This window comes from Penicillium cataractarum (assembly GCF_028827025.1).
Source record: "Penicillium cataractarum strain IBT 29864 chromosome Unknown utg000001l, whole genome shotgun sequence".
Classification (NCBI taxonomy): Eukaryota; Fungi; Ascomycota; class Eurotiomycetes; order Eurotiales; family Aspergillaceae; genus Penicillium; species Penicillium cataractarum.
In genome coordinates this window covers 1,586,904-1,604,439 of record NW_026622737.1, presented here as the reverse complement: position 1 = coordinate 1,604,439, position 17,536 = coordinate 1,586,904, and the positions used below count along the sequence as shown (strand labels likewise).

General features: G+C 50.8%; 5 protein-coding genes across 5 annotated transcripts; 1 reads left to right on the top strand and 4 right to left on the bottom strand.

The window, feature by feature from the left end:
• Positions 1 to 287: 287 nt before the first annotated feature.
• Positions 288 to 945, bottom strand: N7496_000530 (uncharacterized protein; the record flags this gene model as incomplete). The annotated part of the gene is made up of 3 exons (XM_056693461.1): positions 288 to 311; positions 390 to 476; positions 523 to 945. The coding sequence occupies 3 exons, from the start codon at positions 943 to 945 to the stop codon at positions 288 to 290; spliced, it is 534 nt and encodes a 177-aa protein (XP_056560190.1).
• A 2,144-nt stretch (positions 946 to 3,089) lies between these two features.
• N7496_000529 (putative mucin family signaling protein Msb2) lies at positions 3,090 to 5,159 on the bottom strand (the record flags this gene model as incomplete). The annotated part of the gene is made up of 1 exon (XM_056693460.1): positions 3,090 to 5,159. One exon carries the CDS (start codon positions 5,157 to 5,159, stop codon positions 3,090 to 3,092), a length of 2,070 nt encoding a protein of 689 aa, XP_056560189.1.
• A 5,049-nt stretch (positions 5,160 to 10,208) lies between these two features.
• Positions 10,209 to 12,165, top strand: N7496_000528 (uncharacterized protein; the record flags this gene model as incomplete). The annotated part of the gene is made up of 4 exons (XM_056693459.1): positions 10,209 to 10,428; positions 10,475 to 10,805; positions 10,866 to 11,007; positions 11,071 to 12,165. The coding sequence occupies 4 exons, from the start codon at positions 10,209 to 10,211 to the stop codon at positions 12,163 to 12,165; spliced, it is 1,788 nt and encodes a 595-aa protein (XP_056560188.1).
• Positions 12,166 to 12,502: 337 nt separating this feature from the next.
• Positions 12,503 to 14,590, bottom strand: N7496_000527 (uncharacterized protein; the record flags this gene model as incomplete). The annotated part of the gene is made up of 2 exons (XM_056693458.1): positions 12,503 to 12,784; positions 12,854 to 14,590. The coding sequence occupies 2 exons, from the start codon at positions 14,588 to 14,590 to the stop codon at positions 12,503 to 12,505; spliced, it is 2,019 nt and encodes a 672-aa protein (XP_056560187.1).
• A 649-nt stretch (positions 14,591 to 15,239) lies between these two features.
• Positions 15,240 to 17,197, bottom strand: N7496_000526 (ESCRT-II subunit protein VPS36; the record flags this gene model as incomplete). Its single annotated transcript, XM_056693457.1, has 3 exons — positions 15,240 to 16,826; positions 16,869 to 17,031; positions 17,097 to 17,197. 3 exons carry the CDS (start codon positions 17,195 to 17,197, stop codon positions 15,240 to 15,242), a joined length of 1,851 nt encoding a protein of 616 aa, XP_056560186.1.
• Positions 17,198 to 17,536: the final 339 nt, after the last annotated feature.

Here is a 17,536-nt window from a genome sequence, read left to right as displayed (position 1 = left end):
CATGGAGACTAAGTAAATACCATTCCCTACTAAGCGTTTCTAGGGGATTCCATGTATATCACAGATTTTCAATACATATCAGACGATGCGAATGGATAAAGTATGAGATTACTGGCCCCCTCTGGACCGTGTAAAATAAATCCACGAGTAGACGCCGTCTATATCTAAGATCTATAACAGAACTCCAAACTCCAATAATACTAGAAACACTTAGACAATCCGGGCTGTGAAGAGGGTATAAAACAATGACTCCGGAAGAAACGTAAACCAAGAATCAACAAATCCGCTTATACTGTCTCCATAAAGTCCTTCTATACACAGGTTAGCATACATTCAATCCAGATATCCAATACTACACAATAGGACTGAACATACCTTTTCACTCGTACTCCGATCAGAAGATATCCCATCGATATGCTGCCCCCGCTGGTGCCTCTGCCGTTGTTGTCGATTCCTCCTAAAACCCCACCCCAATCCTACCAAGAAAATAACCATGAAAAACGTACTAATCCCACAACACACCATGGACTCTCTCTGCTCAACTCGTAGAAACGTATGATCCATGCTCACACCAGCACCTGTACCAAGATGATTCGCCGCCCCCATAGATACAGCATCATGTTTACTCGGGTACATAATCGACCCATACCGCGAAACTCGCACGACAGCGCCATCATCATCGACATGGACATTCTCCGCATAACCATGCGAGACATTTATCTTCGTTTTTGCTTTTGTTTTGGTCGTGGTATCTTCTTCTCCGGGTGTAGTATCATCGATTTCATCGTCATCTCCGTTTTGCGTTGTACTCTCGACATCGGATGGATGGTATTGCGGTTTCCCCTCCGGTTGGTAATGGTCATCGTGATCTTTAAGCCACCGCTCATAGTCCGTTTCATGTCTGTCGGTGGTATGTTTTGGATTTGGGGGTTGACGTAAAGCCATGGTTTTGGTTGTTGAGGGTTTTCGGTTCACCTTGATCGGGATTTAGTTTAGGTCCGGTAAATGTTGGGTTTTGTCAAGAGAAAAAAACTCGAGTTTGTGGTGGTGAACCCCACGATCTTTTTTTTTTCGTATGAAGGGCTAATTTCAATTTCAGATTCAAAGTGAAAATGGTTGTTCAATCTCGTTTCGGGGCGGATACAGATAGTCATATAAGACCTTGTCATGAATGAGAAGGGAAGGAAGACGGGGCGGGGCCATATGCAATTCAGCAATTCGGCCCTCGGGGCTGAGTCGAATCCCACGAAAGAGGGTCCATTTTAGGATCACTTTACACTGCGACGGTAAATGTATAAACGGGGATCCACGAATGACGATCCACGGATGGGGGAGAAAAAGGGTCCAAGTACTCCGTACAGCATCCAGATTTACACGAGTCTTCAGCGTAGGTTCAGGGTCCAGCCGTGAAGAAGGAATGTGTGACATTCTCGTTCCTGATTGGGGGCGGATTGGGGTCCGTGGAGGGGGATGTAGCTGGCTATTGGTAGATCGTGTCGGCTATGGAGAGCTTTGTTTGTGAAACTGCCTCTAGACTAGGTGTCTAGTCTCTGCTGGTCACATTGACACGGGCATGATGTGACTTGATGTGGGCATGAATTAGCGAGCTTGACGTGAAGGTGTGGTGTTGCGTTGACTCGGAGATGGGTTACATCTTGCTTAGTTGATGCTTATTAGCAAGTGGGGATTAGAAAACCTAACACGAGTATCTGCTTACGGGTTCTATTCCTGACTCTAGAGTGACAATTATTGCGTGCTATAAAGCATAATTGAGCCATACAATTAGTCGGAGATGATCGACGGCTGTAAGCCTGTGCTAGTCGAGTGCTTCAAGTAAAGTACCGTTAACAAGCCTGCCAATGTAATCCAGAATCATCTTATCTCCTATGTCACGGTTTCTCGTGATCCATAAGCGTCCCCCTTTCAATAAGTGAGACACTCCCAGCTATATGATCCACCGTCAGCATCAGGAGTGAAGACCCCTATTTCCCTTGCAAGACACTCGAGGCATTTATGAGTGAACCAAAAAAGGCATAGGACAGAGGAACTCCATCGTTGCTAGGAATTACTCAAGTAGCCTTGGCAGTCTTAGCAATATTATACTTTAAGACATCATTACCTCCAGCTTGCAGGTTAGGGTAATTTTATGCGACATTAGATGAAGCTATCACACCCCCGACTACCACTACCTTACCACCTATACTCTACAAAGAACAGCAATTATAAAAAATCTACACCTCTCATTCTCTCTCAAAACTTTCTCTACACCATCTGTACAGAGAGACAAACAAGAACAAAAACAAATACCAATCCACCAGGTAGATTGTCGAGACAAGGAAAAAAAGGCAGGGAACTAGCGTCGGCTCATAAGGAATCCTGGCCACCCAACCCATTAAAGCTCTGGCAAGAGCGACGTGCAGTGCAAAGAGGGGGTAGAGAGACTGGAGACTCGGAACATGATAAAACTATGGCCAATAAAGATAGAGGGAAAAGGACATTTTCAGTGGCACGGAGAGAGGGGACAGGAACGGGATAGAATTAATGGAGGGAGGAAATCAGTTCGTCTCATTCAGGTTTGTCAGAGTGCCATAGAAAATAAAAAAAAGACAAGATATGGGAAAAAGGAAAAAGGTATTGGTAGAAACAAAAGGGGGAATATTCCGAAGAAAGAAAAAAGATGAGATGAGATAAGATACATGGGGCTGCGTTCTGGAGATTGAACACGGAGTGTATCTGATCAACCCAGAGAAAGGGAGGTTAATGGCCAATCAAAAAATTTCACAGAGAAAAAGATGCGTGATATATGTATGAGATATATATCCTGGATAATGGACAATGAAAGGAAGTTTTGTGCAGTTCTCTCCAATCAAATCCCTCCCGCCTCTTGTACTGGTCAACCATGGAGGACGAGTACAGACTCGACCTCGACGGGGGCAATATGGCGTGCCGTCAAGGAACACTCCGGAGGTCTGATTCTGCCGGAGGTAATTGGCAGGGAGTTGAGATTAAGAGAGATGGAAGAAAAAGAACAGAGGTGGATAAAACAAGGCCAAGTCTAGTCTCGTCTTGTTTTCGACAATTTCGAACATCTAGTTCCAGCCCAGGGAGTTCTCAGCCATGACCGGAGCGCTGATCACCTGTCCAGAACGGGCAGTGCGCTGACTACCGGACATGCGGCCACCGGCAGCGAAGAGAGAGCCGGCACCGGAGCCCTGGCTCATCTGCTCGGCAGTAGAGCTGGAGCGCTTGTGCAGTTGCTTTCTCTTGCGGTAACGGCGGGCAACCCAGAACATACCAGCACCGTAGGCCGCGGCACCGGCAACGACACCGACACCAATACCGACGGAGCTGGCCTTGGTCTTGGAGGAATTGGCAGAGCCATCATCGTTGTTGCCGCCATCGCTGCTACCGCCGTTGCTGCTCGAGCTACCACCAGTGCTGGAAGATGAAGAACCATCCGAGGTAGGGTAGTTGCCGGCGAACTCCAGAGGGATGGAGGGGTCGACCATGGACATCAGAGTCTTGACGGACTCATCGGACGATTGGTAAAGAGCGGAGATGGGGTTGCGCTTGAGATCCTTGAGGGCCTGGACCTTGTCACGGGGGAAGTAGAAGATAGCCAGGGTGGCGTTGTAACCAGTGGTCTGCCACGAGTAGTAAGGCTCAAGGGCCCACATGGTGGAAGAGGCCTTGGGCATGGCGTTCTTCAGGGCCATGGGGACGTACTCGAAGATCTGCGAAGAAGACAGAGGAGTAGTAGCGACGAAAGACCAGGGGAGGTGACCATCGAAACCAATCTGAAGCAGCACCGAGTCGGAGGGAGCCTCGGAGACACCACTGGAGGGAGTAATGGAACCAGGGAGAGTAGTAGGCTCGGAGCTAGCACTGTTGGTACCGGTGCTAGTAGTCTCGGAAGGAGTGGAAGTCGGCAGCACGAGAATGGAGGAGGGAATCCAGTTGTTGGTGTTGCTAGAGTTGGACTCCTCGGGGGTGTTGGTGGTGGAGGGCTCTGCGGTCGTAGTGGCGGGTTCCGCAGTGGTGGTGGGCACAGCAACGGAAGAGGTAGGGACCTTGGAGGTATCCTGGGTGGCAGTAGGAGTAGGAATGGCAGCAGAGCCAGATCCAGATCCAGGCAAGTGAGGAGTGGGAATGATTCCAATCGAGGTCGCGGTTCCAGTGGCGGTCGTTCCAGAAACGGTGAGAGGAATAGACTGGTGAGGAACACCGCTGGAAGCCGCACCCGGGGTAGGGATCAGACCGATACCAGTGCCAGTGCCAGTGCCAGTGCCAGTCTCGGTTGCATTGGGAAGAAGCGAAGCAATACCGCTCACAATCGAGCCAATGAGATCGCCACTGGTGCTGGTAGCAGTCGGGCTAGCCGTAGGGGACACGGCAGGGACGCTAACCGCGATGGTGGAAGATCCAGTGGGAGTAGTAGAGGTCTCAGCTGCGGGAATGGAAATACCGAGACTCTCAAGGAGGCTACCCTGGGAAGAGGTGGTGGCAGCAGCGGATGTCGATGTAGCGGTCGCGGCGGTGCTGGAGTTTGTAGCGGTAACTCCAAGCAGGTTGGAGATATCGGAACTAACTGCATCGACAAGGGAGTCGCTAGTCGTGGTGGCCGCAGCGGAGGTAGCCGTCGTGGAAGCCGCACTAGAGCCCTTGGCGGTGGAAGAAGAAGCGCTGGAACTTCCAAGACCAAGCAGGTTGGAAACGTCATCGATAAGAGAGTCGCTAGTGGTGGCCGCCGTGGAAGTGGCCGAGCTGGTAGTCGAAGCAGCGCTGGCAGCCGTGCTAGTAGTTGCTGCAGTCGAGCTAGTAGTTGCCGCAGCCGAAATGATTTCCGTAGAGGTCGTGAGAGTGTGAACATGGCCCTCGGCATCCGAGGAAATCACCACAATAACCTGCTTCGCTGCATCGGTAGAGGCGGACGTCGTAGCGGGAGGAGTGGTGGTGGGCTGAGCAGTCAAGCTATCCTCGATACTTTGCCAGATCGCACTCCACGAGTTATCAGTACTCCGAGTTGTCAATGTACCGTTCTTAACGATTCGCTTCACCTCGCGAGGAAGATAACGGGGGCGTTCAACGTGCTCGGCAGTGACCAGCTCGAAACCTCCAATGGCGAAGGCCGCGAGAAGGGAAAGGGTGTTGGCGCGCATCTTGTTCGGTCGTATGCGACGAAGAATTCAAACGATAGGGCGTCCGGGAGCTAGAGGGTACAGAACGAGTTCAAAAGATGTACTCGTCTGTCAACCCTTCAGGCAAGAAAAAAAAAGAGGGTTGGCGGAGTGGTGGAGGCAGTCGAAGTTGGAAATATTCCGATATATCGCGGCTTCGTCAAAAGGTCCAAAACTCGTCACGGGGTGGTTATCAAAGTACAGGGTGTTGGGACGCAGTCGCAACAACCTTCTTCTGTTCCTTTTTGTCCAACGGGGAGATTGTCCTATTCCTTCGCAGGTTGATGGACAAAGGGATCGATGGGCGTCTCGACGGGCAACCGAATGCAAGTGAAACACGAGGCGAATGAAGCACGATGAGCTAGAAGATAACGAGTGGAAGGGGGTTTCGATAGAAGATTCTGAAACGACCCGAGCGAGTTGCAAGCAGATACAAAAAGAGTGTGGGCTTATTGAAGCTGTAAGGGAGCGAACGGCAGCCTAATAAAGAGGCAGAGCGAGAGAGATGTCCGGGCAACGGTCGAAACGATCAAAGAAGAGGGAGGTGGGTTAGTTTAAACCAGCGCGACCGTGGGGAGAAGCAAGGGGAGTGAATTGGCAAGGTCCCAGGTCTCAAAGGCGCCAGGTCGGAGGACGAAGACGAAGCATACGAAGAAAAGGAGTGAATAAAGTGAATGAATGAGAGTAAGGATTAAAGTGAAGGTGGCTCGGTTTGGGTGTAGGGGCGAAGGGGGAGGGGGGGAGAGAGAAATGGGGGCGGGAGTGGAACACGTGTGGAAACACAACAAATTCCCGTAATCTGACGGTAAATTATGGGTAATTTATGATGGGCCAGGGGTAATTTTGGGCCTAGGAGGTAATTTCCAGGTTATGGCCACGCACTAGAGAGGAGGTCCACTTTTCATTTAACAGAGTCTGTGGCAATCTTAAGGGTAGAGTCGAGTGGTAGGGCAGAGACTGAAGATACTGTAAATTGAGAAAAGCTATAGATTGTAATATACCTTCTATCTTATCTTCATAGATTATAACTGTCATCCATATCTACTCCGTATAACTATAGTTATATGCTGTATACTGTACATACTACAGTACTCTACTTTTAAGTCTAGACACAATAGCCTATGTGACACGGCATCCCCCTATTCCTCCTTTTCTCCTATTTCCCGAGTCTAGCCAAGACGCAGGTACGGGAGACTAAAGGTGATGCAGGAATCCGTAATGGCCATGACATACATGTAGAATCACAAAAAGAAAGGAAACCACCCCAAGCCTCCCGCCCGCTTTTTCCCTCGGGGCTTACTCAAAGTATAATTTGGACCAGCAAGTGGCCAAGCAAAGCATGATATAGCGATCGACACATCTACCGGCCAAAGTTAGAGGTCCAGAACCCGTCCACAATGGTAGATGAGATTGATCAGGTATGGAAAGAGATATACGAGTGAAGAGCAGGCATGGCTTGTTATACTTGTTACACAAGATGTCGTAGTGAACTACAAGCCTGTCCAGTTTGAATTGCATTTCCATCTCGCCATTAATTAGGTTCAAGGACAGGGTCCGAGTCTGGAATTTCCCTCTTTATCTTGGCTTTTCCTCTCTGACCTCTGACTCGAAAAAGTCCGTGAGCTGTCCATCAACGGAGCAGCACGATCAGTTTTAGGAAAAGAGGCCTCGACCAGAGTGCACATCGTAATCAGCACGCAAAGTACTCCGTAGTTCCTCACGCCTGTCCATCCCAGACACAATTCATACTCTGTACGAGTACCGACCCCGATATCCAGTCCACACCGACATCCAGTCCCCATTAATATCTCTAATATCCCATCCCGGTCGCTGAACAAGCCCACCTACGCGTTCCGTTCCTGGCCGTGGTAACAAGATCCTCCCTGCGTGGCTACCAAAGCCCTAGACCACCATCAATACACGGGGATTACCAACATCACTACACTCAAACAAGATCTAATTCCGTCCTGCAGTAGCCGTACCTGCCAGGAGCCCCCGCTAATCCGTATCCAGGACTAGTGCCATCTCTAGCGGCGCGCCCAGGTCTCTCGCCTCGCTCAGCCAGGTAAGCGATCAACATCCACTTCGAATCAGCGATTCAGCGACCCCGTTGGAGACATGGGTCCAGTCCCGTCTAACCGCTTCCCTACGAGTCGACGGGTACAAAAGTTACCCAGGGCGCTTTGTGTTTTTTTCCTTCCTTTGCTGGCTTGTTGTTTTGAGGGGGTTCCCCCGGAAGTCATCGCCCCCCCCTCTTGTTGTACTACTGTACGTTGGTTCTGTCTGGTGCAGGTGGCGTGTATTGGGCTGGTTACCGTAAGCCACCCCGTTGGTAGTGCGCATTGCGTACGGAGAAAAAAAAAGTCAGGGAAAGCATAGTTTCTGTACGTCATGAATTCTGTTTCCTTCTCTCGTGGCAGTACCGGTATCGAATAGTCGTACCGGAGACTGGGCTGGAAAGGGGAGAGCGTTGGTGGTAGAGTGCTACACTACTGGGTATTTACCTTTATACTCCCGCGTCTGTCCCTGACTATCGCTACACTATTGATTCTAATTTTCATCACGACTCCATAGGAAGGGTCTCTCGACTCTCTACAAGACGGGATCCTGTTGCCATTGCTATTTTCCATGCGTAATCTCCGGTCGCAAGTCGAAAACTTCTGTCGATGCGATCGCACCCGCCACGTGTATGAAAAGGACGGTGAATCGTGACAGATCGGAATGAAGGGGGGTCATAGTGGCCCTGCCCCTCTCGAGTCTTTTTTCCTTTTCATACTTGACAGTTGCCTTTTCGTCATTTTGACATTCTTGACGTGTTTGAAGAGTGTTTGTGGAGAGATGTCTGCGCGTCGGATCGAGATTCGTCGCATGTTTGCCGATACGTCGTTTGCCTTGGATTCTCGGGTCGTCCCTTGTTTGAGATTGCCATCCTACATTTTATGTACTGTATGGTATACCATAGTACAAGTTGTCTGTATTAGTTGGGATGGCGTCGACAATGCTATCTTTACCAGACTAACAGTACACTGTTTATCTATTTTGGCTATGATCCAGAGCCATGGAAAAGGAATTATCCAACAAAGAAACTATCAGCGACGACCAAGTGTACTATGCACTAAGTACCGGCGTCACTTCTCCAGTCGGGCAAAGCCCGTGGTCAATGGTGTAATTATAGACTTTGGTATTTCTCCGGGGGATGAGCCCCATTCTTTGTTCGGCCCAGGCAGTGCAAAGGCTCGGCCCTATCGAGCCAATACCATCATCTTGAAAATGTCGAGTACAGTAATAACTAGTTAATCAATGCTGACCATTATCTTCAAAATATAGGCTACCTTAGCCTAGGGTCTGGCTACCTTTATACATTCCACGAACCCTCACGTAACCAGTTCTGCTGGAGTAAATACGATCATCATCGGTACCAAGGACGACTACGCAACGCTAGACCTGTTCCTGAGCTGTCGGCCCCACCCGTCCACCCGCGGGTTTCAGGGCGAGCCACACTTTTCCTAGGAGCTCTGGAAGTACTCCTCCTGGGTAACCGAGTTTCGCTGGTAACCGAGTTATGTAATCATAAGCTCCCGCCCGTGACTCGCTATGCCCTGGATCATGTGACTTGGTCTGGACAATGTACTGGTGGAGCCAACACACTGGTCTGGACCTACAAATGGACGAAGAATGCCGTGGAGGCTCTCTGCATTGCCGGTTATCGTGGAGTCAATTACCTACCAGATCCAGGTGCCTGCTTTTGAGTGGCACGTCATCAAAGTGTTGGGTCTAGAACCGGGAAGTGGCTAGATGAGTCGATTGAAGGGGGGCAGCCCTATGGAAAAATTGATTCTAGACTATCAAGGGAGACGTAACGTTCATTCGGGTTCAGGATTTACGCTTGCTATCCACAGTTGAGTTAATAGGTAATAGATTTAGTTGAATAGAATGACTTGAAATTTAAGATTGTAAGGAATATGGATATTTCTGCGGAATATATATTTAATGACGAAGATATCAGCCATTTTTGAGTAGGGCATTTCTTTCATCTGATCGTGTGGTTCCCATACTTTGACTTTCAGAATCTAGAACTATCAGCATTAGAATGTATGGATCTGTATGGTGTGAGCTTGAATTGGTGCGAAAAGGTCGCAGATTACCATAAATATATAAGCCTAGTGCTACTTATTGACTCATTTCTTGCACAAAGCATTAGATGCTCGATACCTTCCACTATATATTATCTGCACTTGATGAGCCTATACTTAGCCATAAATATATATTTCGTCATCGCTGGTATGATCATTTAATAAGAGTTTGGAAACAAGTCTCGGTGATATTTCTCCCTCAAATGGAAATGAAAGTTTTAGCTTGTGATTGCCACAGTACAATAGGCTCACTTTAATCTAGGGATTCTTTTTATTTCTAGGACAAGTCCTCATGCGGAGGTTGTAGAGTTGATGTCTGAAATACACACAAGACCACTCATGTCCCTGGTTTGCAGGCTGCCGTTCAAAGCGATCATCAAAGAATGAGGTAGCCTCTGATATCCTATTAGATGTCATGCTAATGTGGATATATGTGGTAGTCATTATGGCAGAGCCTTATGTGCTGCGAGGTGAGAATGAATCTATGGAGCTTCTGGCTGATAGACGGGTTGATGTGGCGACTAACTGTATATGGTGACCTTTGCAGCACTGCTAAAGGGTTGCAACCTTCTTTAAGGGAACAAGAAACTGTCTAGCTTTTGACGATGACACAGTAGACAGTCATCAGATTATCGGGACTTCCCGATGTATGATATTTCCACGATGTTTGCTTCCTGATATACACTACCGCCTCAGCTTCGGAGCCTGCCATCGCGCTCTTATCGAAGGGTCTCATCGTTATCGATCCAAAGGTTTACTCTTTCTTCTTGCATCTCGCATCACTTCTCTTTTTCTCTCTCAAATCCAACCACTCGCAATACTCTCCCCCGCCTCAAGGGTTCCATCTTCCGTCTTGAACACCCACGCCTTCCGCTTCAACCAGAGTAAGCTCAACACGATGTCAACTCTAGTTGACCCTGCTCAATCTCGCCATCCGTCCGGCATGGAGCCACTCCCGAGAGCAGATTCGATCAACCCATTCTCGCTGGGCACCGGATCCCTCGACGAGGAGGAGGGCCACGAGATTCCCGTGCATAGCCTCAAGGCCAAGTTCTTCTTCGACCGGCCTGCCGAAGACCTGATTCCAGCTCGCTATCTGCAGATGGCCCAGGATACGCGTAAGTTGCTCATCTCTCCATCCTCTACGTCCATGAATGAGTACAGAGAAAGTATCAGCTGACGTTTCTTCCATCAAAGCACTCGTTCATGACAAGCCCTGGATCTTCCGCAATCCCGTACAAGACTTCCGCCGTGTCAACCTCAAGGCCTGGTGCAAGACTGATACCCGATATCGAGGCGTTTTCAGGACCCTCCGTCGTGTTCCAAAAATCGAGACGGGCTTGTGGGATGGAGGTACTGAGGACTGCCAGGACGAGTTGGCTGAACACGACAGCCGTGCCCAGGCTCAGGTGGTCTACGCCCTGTTGAGTGAAATTGACAGTATGATGGATCTGAAGAAACTGATGGCGGATGGGCAAAGGGTTTTCTTCTTGAAGTGAGTGGTGCTCATCCCTTATAAAGAGCTGATAGACTGACATTCCTCTTCTTTTGAAAGGGTCCGGTTGTTGGTCTACCAGATGGAATATTGGACAGGATACCGTGAGAAGCACAAAGATGGACCGGGGACAGATGCAATCATCGCTCTCGAGTTCGACCCTGAACGTGACACCGTGATACCAATCCTGCCCATCGCGGCCGTTAGTTATCCCCTAACCCCGAATGTCACCCAGCATTAGTATACTAACAAACACATCTCCCAGACAAATTACCAAGAGCCTATGGAAGATGCCCTCGCCGACAGGTTTAAGCTGATCCTTTCGCAACTCCTCCAACATGTCAGACCACTCCCCGTCCCAGGCGACAAGATCCCGGATCAAGAGACCTTCCTAATCGGTCAACATGGCTCAAAACTTCATATCATGCGCGCCTTTTTCCCAGGACACAAACTTTCGAGTCTCTGGTGCCGCCGCGAACTACCCTACACAGCACGCCTGATCCCTCCCATGCCCCCTGCAAGCCCGCCAAGCTCATCTTTATCCCTACCAGATGGAACGGCCGCACACATTGAGAACCGCGACGAGAACGAGGCCTCGCACGTCGGGACAGCCAGCACTACCGATGCCACTCGCAGTCGCAGTAACAGCAACCGATCCTACGCAGCCGAGAACATCGAGCGCGTCCAGCAGCACATCGAATCCACCAGGCTCAGCATGCTGGATAATGAGCTCGACACCCGGACATTCCGGGTCCTCTGTACACGCGAGTACGACCTCTGGGTTGAAAAAGACTTTTCTGAAGCCGTGAACGCCCTCGTTGCGCTGCAGCTGTATCTACTCAGCGGCACCGCGCGCTGTGGACCCCTACAAGCCGTCTTCAACAAGCCCCCGTTCCCACCAGATGATTCCGGATCTGGCTATGCGGACGAGGAGAATGAGTTCGACGAAGAGGAAGACGGATTTAATCTCGAAACCGATGACGTTGAGACCCTGCGCGCTAAACTCGTGCACCAGCTAGATGCTCTTCGAAGTGCATGGCGGGAACGGAATGCCGAGTTGGCGCAGGAGGAGGAGGAATCTCGACGTGAGGAGATGGATAGTCGACGCGAGGACTATGGAATGATGGGTCATTCGGTGGTGGTACAAGAGCTGAGGGCTCTGCGCATGAGTGCTGTGCGGGAGTTGAGGCGGTCGTGGTGGGATTTTGTTTGGGAGGATTTGGATGGGGAGCGGTTGGAGATGATTGAAGGGCTGGAGGTTTCTGACGATGAAGATGAGGAGTGTGAGGGAGAAAGTGCTGAAAAGGGGGACGAGGAAGATGTTTCTAGGTCGGAGATGGACCTGTGCATTCGAGATTGAGTTAAGATAGGCTGAGGCCCAGCGAAATCAAAATCAAAATGTTTGAGTCTAATCACGTCCCGTTGTAGTGAGTGTAGAAGTCCTAAATGCAACAATGAGCTAGTCACCATGAAAGCAATTGGTGTGGTATCATCTTCATTCTAGTTCTCACTAACCAAAAACAACCCACATCATAGAATAGTATATCAACCAAACAAGGAGAGAAAGCAAATCAAAGAGCGGAGATACAAATAGGGTATAAATCGAAATAGTAGGATAGCCCGGAAACAAACAAGCAAAGAACGAACGATCCCTCTAAGGAGGGTGTTTCAAAAAGACCAAAACTGCCCTGCACTATCTACTCCCGATGTCTCCTGTCCGACTCAAAAGGCGTGAATCCATCCGCACCACGTCCATCTAGCCCACCCGTACGGAAATACTCAGTCACCACACCGATCGCATAGCATGATCCCGCGGTGATAGTGCCCGTGAGGACCATTCTGCGGATGACTTTTCGAAAAGTCGATTTCGACTTGGATTTGGATTTGGTCGTAGTCGACGAGGTTGGAGTGATGGCGGAACTAGATCCGGGGTCCGAATTGAAATTATCACTGGACGCTGTGTCTCCGAATGTCGAGGGCTAAGTCGACCAGTTAGGGATGGAGGACGGGTCGGAATAGACGGTTTTCACCTGTCACTGCCTACTCACCTTGATGGTGGAAGACGGGTCGTAGTGGCGTACGTAGCGGTGTGAATCGTAGGAGTCATCGCGCATGTATTGCGCAATATCGGCCTGGACATCCGGGGATACAGACTCCTGTTGTTGACTAGCAGTCGAAACGGGGTTGCGCTTTGCATTCTTGACGGAGCGCTTGAAGACCAGGATATCGCCGCCGCCAGTTGCGATTTCGTACCCGTCGGCCTGCATCTGTGCGAAGAATGGCACGAATTTGGCTGGGTTGTGGAGGCGGGTGAGTATCTCGTGGGGTTGGACGGTTTCGCTGGTACCGAAGAATGAGTTTGATTCGGTGGTTGTTACTGTTGATGTTGTGGTATCGTAGGCTAGGATGCGGTAGTCGGATTGGGACCACTGAGATGTAGCGGGGGCGTTCTGGCGTTGCAGGAAGTCGCCGACACGGTCCTCGAAGGAGTCAAATTTGATGTCCTTTGGTGCGGAGGACTTGATGCTGGTATCGCTTTCGCTCTCTAGTGGGGTATAGCGAGCTCGGATGTCACTGGCATGCAGGGTATTCAGATCCTCGCTCTCGCCGCGGGTCTCGGCGCTGGCAGCATCAGAGAGGAACTTGGCTTCTAGCTCATTGCCAGGTTCACAGTCAACAGTGATGCCATCTTTCTTGACGTTGGTATCAGCAGTGGTGGTTGACGGATAGTGTTTAGCTTGAACGGCAGCCGGGTTACTCGCGAACAGTGCCTCCAATTCACTGCCCGGAGCGCAGTCGACGGTCAGATCAGACATTTGAGCACGAGTGGTCTCTGCAACGATCCTTGCCTCAAGTTCGCTATCTGGGATGTAATCAACAGGCGATGCTTCCTTGGACTGTGAAGCGAGGTTGAGTTCAGAAGCGAACTTGGCCTCTAATTCACCACCGGGTGGGCAGTCCATAGTCTGCGATTTCAGCGTGTCAACTTTAGCCGTGGAGGCACTGCCTGGCTGGAACTGGCCATCCTCGACTATCGGAGCATTGGAGGCGAATTTAGCCTCGACTTCACTTCCCGGAGGACAATCGACACCCGAGTTCGAGTTCTGCATTGCACTTTCACTTGTGGGCTCTGGCTTTGGTGCTTTCGGAGCCATACGGCCACTGATAGGGTCATATTCAAGACATTCTCGGCTACTAGAAGTACTTGACTGAGCCGGAGACTGAGCAAAGTTGAAATCCTGGAGATGACCCTTCGACGGATGATCCGTCATGGGCTTCTCAGCCCCCAAGAAAGTCCGCAAGAAACCCGGCCACGCGGTAGCAGTATCAGATTGATCAATATAATGGGAAGATTCCACTCTGCGACCAAACAGCGCTTCGTAGGGGTCTCTGTCGAGCCGCCTCTTCAAGTGGGCGATACGATGATTCACCTGCTCAAGCTCGGCATCCCAATACGTCTTGTCTCGACCGGCGAGTTCGGAGAATCGAGAGCGGGGCCAGTGTGTGGCCCAGCCTTTGCTGCTACTGGGATCTCGGTGGGCTGTGGCGGGCCAGCCGTTGCAGGCTTCCGTCTTACGACGGAGGTTGGCTTGGGGGTGACGTTGGTATTTATCGATGGATCGAGCGATGCGTTCCATCTTATCGCGGATACTGTGGTAGTTGCGAGCAGAGTGCCAAGTATTGCGGCTTCGAGATGTGTTTGTGGCCACTAATTGTGACAGAGCTGGTCGGGTTGTACCTGGCCTCGCCATAGCGACGGAGGACATGGCAATGGAAGAGCTCATGGTGTATTCTTGAGAGAAGTATGTAGATTTGGAGTATAGATGACCCTTTCCAATGGGGAGCTAGCAGGGGCTTGGAAGCGGAGTTGTCACCGAAGGAAGACAGGTGCTGTGGAGAGTATGGATAGAGCGCGTGGGGATGAAAGCTCCAGGGCGCTGACGATCATATCCACCCGCGATCACACGAGTTTGGGGAAGCGGGTCTTGTGCTTATCTGGGGTGCAGATGGTCGGATGAGGACCGTTTAACTTGGGAAGAAGGGGCCTGGGGGAGGAGTGAAGGGGATAGGTGGAATAAAAGGAGATTGAGAAGACGAGATGAGATTGAAGAGGGGGTAAGAGGAGTAAAAGAAGGGTAATGTAGGATGCCAGTTGCTACATCGACAGGACCAGAGCACTCCGACGCGGGGACTGGGATCATCTGGGGAGTGTGACCAATCACATTCCCCGCCCACTCGTTCCCCCGCAAATCGAAGGGCTGACATCAGCGGGGTATGATGTCACTGGGCCTGGGTCTCACCCACAGAAAGAAACCCGACCTTCGTCATCACAGTCATCATAGCCCGAGGTATGATCCTGCTGAATCCGGAGCTGATGCTATCCCTTTCGCTCGACCTTCTCTTTTCGTTAAGCTGCAAACCTTTTCTCTCAGTCTATGCTACTATATGGTTACTCCAGAACCGCAGACCCTCTATCCCTTCCTCTCGACATAGCACCCCCCGGTCTTCTGCCATCTCTAGCTCTTCTGCAGCCACACCCACACTCCACTTGAATCGCTGGGCGGCTTCCTGTGCCGTCACGGCCCGACCAAAAACGGTCCAATCCCACGGAACCGATTCGTCTGGTGGGACTCGTCGCAATTCCTCCATCCATTCCTGTAACTGCCGGACCGTCTTCTCATCGCTCCAGTCATAACGCTGAACCACCAAGAGACCACTCTTGAACCGGCGTAGGCGCACAGGCAGTTTCAACTTCTCCCAGAGCTCGGCTGCTCGCTGGAAATCGGAGGGACTGACGAGTTCAACTCCATTACGAGACCGATTGAACACTGCCCAAAGGTCAATCAGGCTCATAATACCTCCTTCCCGATGTAGAATTCCCTTGCGATCATCTGTAAGGTACTCGGCCAGGTTGCGAGACAGCTCTGATAAATAGAGGTTCTCCGACCCAGAGCTCAGCATGTCCTTCGTAGTCACCATTCCTAGTGCTGCAGCCGACTCAGATAGTACTGCGTTGGTTTCTGCAGAAGCTCCTTCATTGGTAGTCATTCCCGACTCGCGGGCCAGGGTCTCGGCTAGAGCCACAATCTGCTTGGCCGAAGCCATCAAAGCCTCGAGATCTTCAAAGGCATTACCAATCACCAGTTGGTTGTTCATCCGCGTTTCTAGCCCTCGTTGCTCTAGACCCGCAATTCCCACAGCTGTAGCACGTGGTGCCGCAGGCTGCGGGCTCTCTAGAGCAGCAATGGCGGGCCCGCTGGTCGAGGCACCGGCCTGCGATGGTGGTGGCACCGGTGGTGCATTCTGGAGTAGCCATTTCCTTTGAATCAAAGCTCCCTTGAGTCTCTCATGAAAGGTCTTCTCCCCGCCATTTCGGAATGAAAGCTTGATGCTGTCGGTGACTTCTGAATTGGTGATGCGAGATTGTGCAAAGAATGGAGCAGGAGAGTCGGTGCGACTGGAATCATCTCCGGGTATAGAAAGCCCACCGGTTGCCAAGGGTGCCCCGCACATCTCACACTCCATGAGCGATGGATGATTCACGAATGTGCACCGGGAGCACGACACGGAGCCGGCGAGGCCCGCAGGGCCCGACAGACTACCATTCTCGTGGGCAGTATTATTCTCGGTCGGAAAAGCTGTCGTACTGGGCAATGGAGAATCGCGACTTGTTGCGGCGCTGATCGCAGCCTTGAGGACTGTTGTAAAGGGCGGCTTGATGCCGCACGCGAGACATGGCGGTAAATGAGTAGCTGCGGTGGCCGTGGCCGGGTCGAAGTTCGAGGGTACAGGATTGGAAAAGGAACAGATTGGACAGATCCAGGTCGCGTTAACTGGCTTTGGTGAGGCCGCCTGCTGTGGGACAACACTCTGTGGCCGAGGAGAGGATGGGTGAACGGGGAGTAGGCTAGACTGTTGCGAAACTGTAGGACTGGCAGTCGCGCTTCGGGATTTATCAGTCTTTCCCTTCTGGGGTTTGGGATATAGTGTGATCTTAGGTGATGACTTGAAGAAGCCGGCCTATAAATATATTCAACTGGTTAGCAAGCACCGCAAACGAACTGTAGATCGGACGGTCTGCTTCACTACCTGGTACTCGGCTCGGTCGACTTCCTTCAAATCGATGCCGACAGAGTATTTACGAGGTTCTTCGGCTGCAACATAGCACACCCTATGGGAGGTCAAGTAGGCATGGCCATTTTGGTAGTCAGGGATCTTGTATTTCCTGCTCATCCCCGTATCAGTACATATAGCATCAACTCTATTGTTCGGCGGGGGACTGTAGCTTACCCCTCATATAACCCCACCGCATCCTGGACAAAGAGAAGGGTCTCGTCAGGTAACAGCAAGGGTCGCAATGCAGTTGTCAGGTCCAGAGACTTGAAAAACATCTAGTAGAGGGTGCAGGCGACATATCACCCTTTCAAGAACGTCCAGAGCTGTCACCCGATAACAAGATAACCTGGGGGAGAGAGACCGGCCGGAGAAAGGATGTTCCGAGGGGAGAGAGTAAGCGAGTTGGGATTCTTTCGCCCTTGGGTTTCAACTTGTGTGCTTCACCACCAGCTTCTACAGACCTTCACCTCCACTATACCACCCCATCTCGTCGTTGATTTTACGGATTTCGAACAGTTACCGTTCTTTATTCCCTATCTACGCCAACGTCAACCCCTCCCCTCGTAGCCGTTTCTTTCCTCTTTCTTTGTTTCCTCCTTCCCGCCTTTTCATCT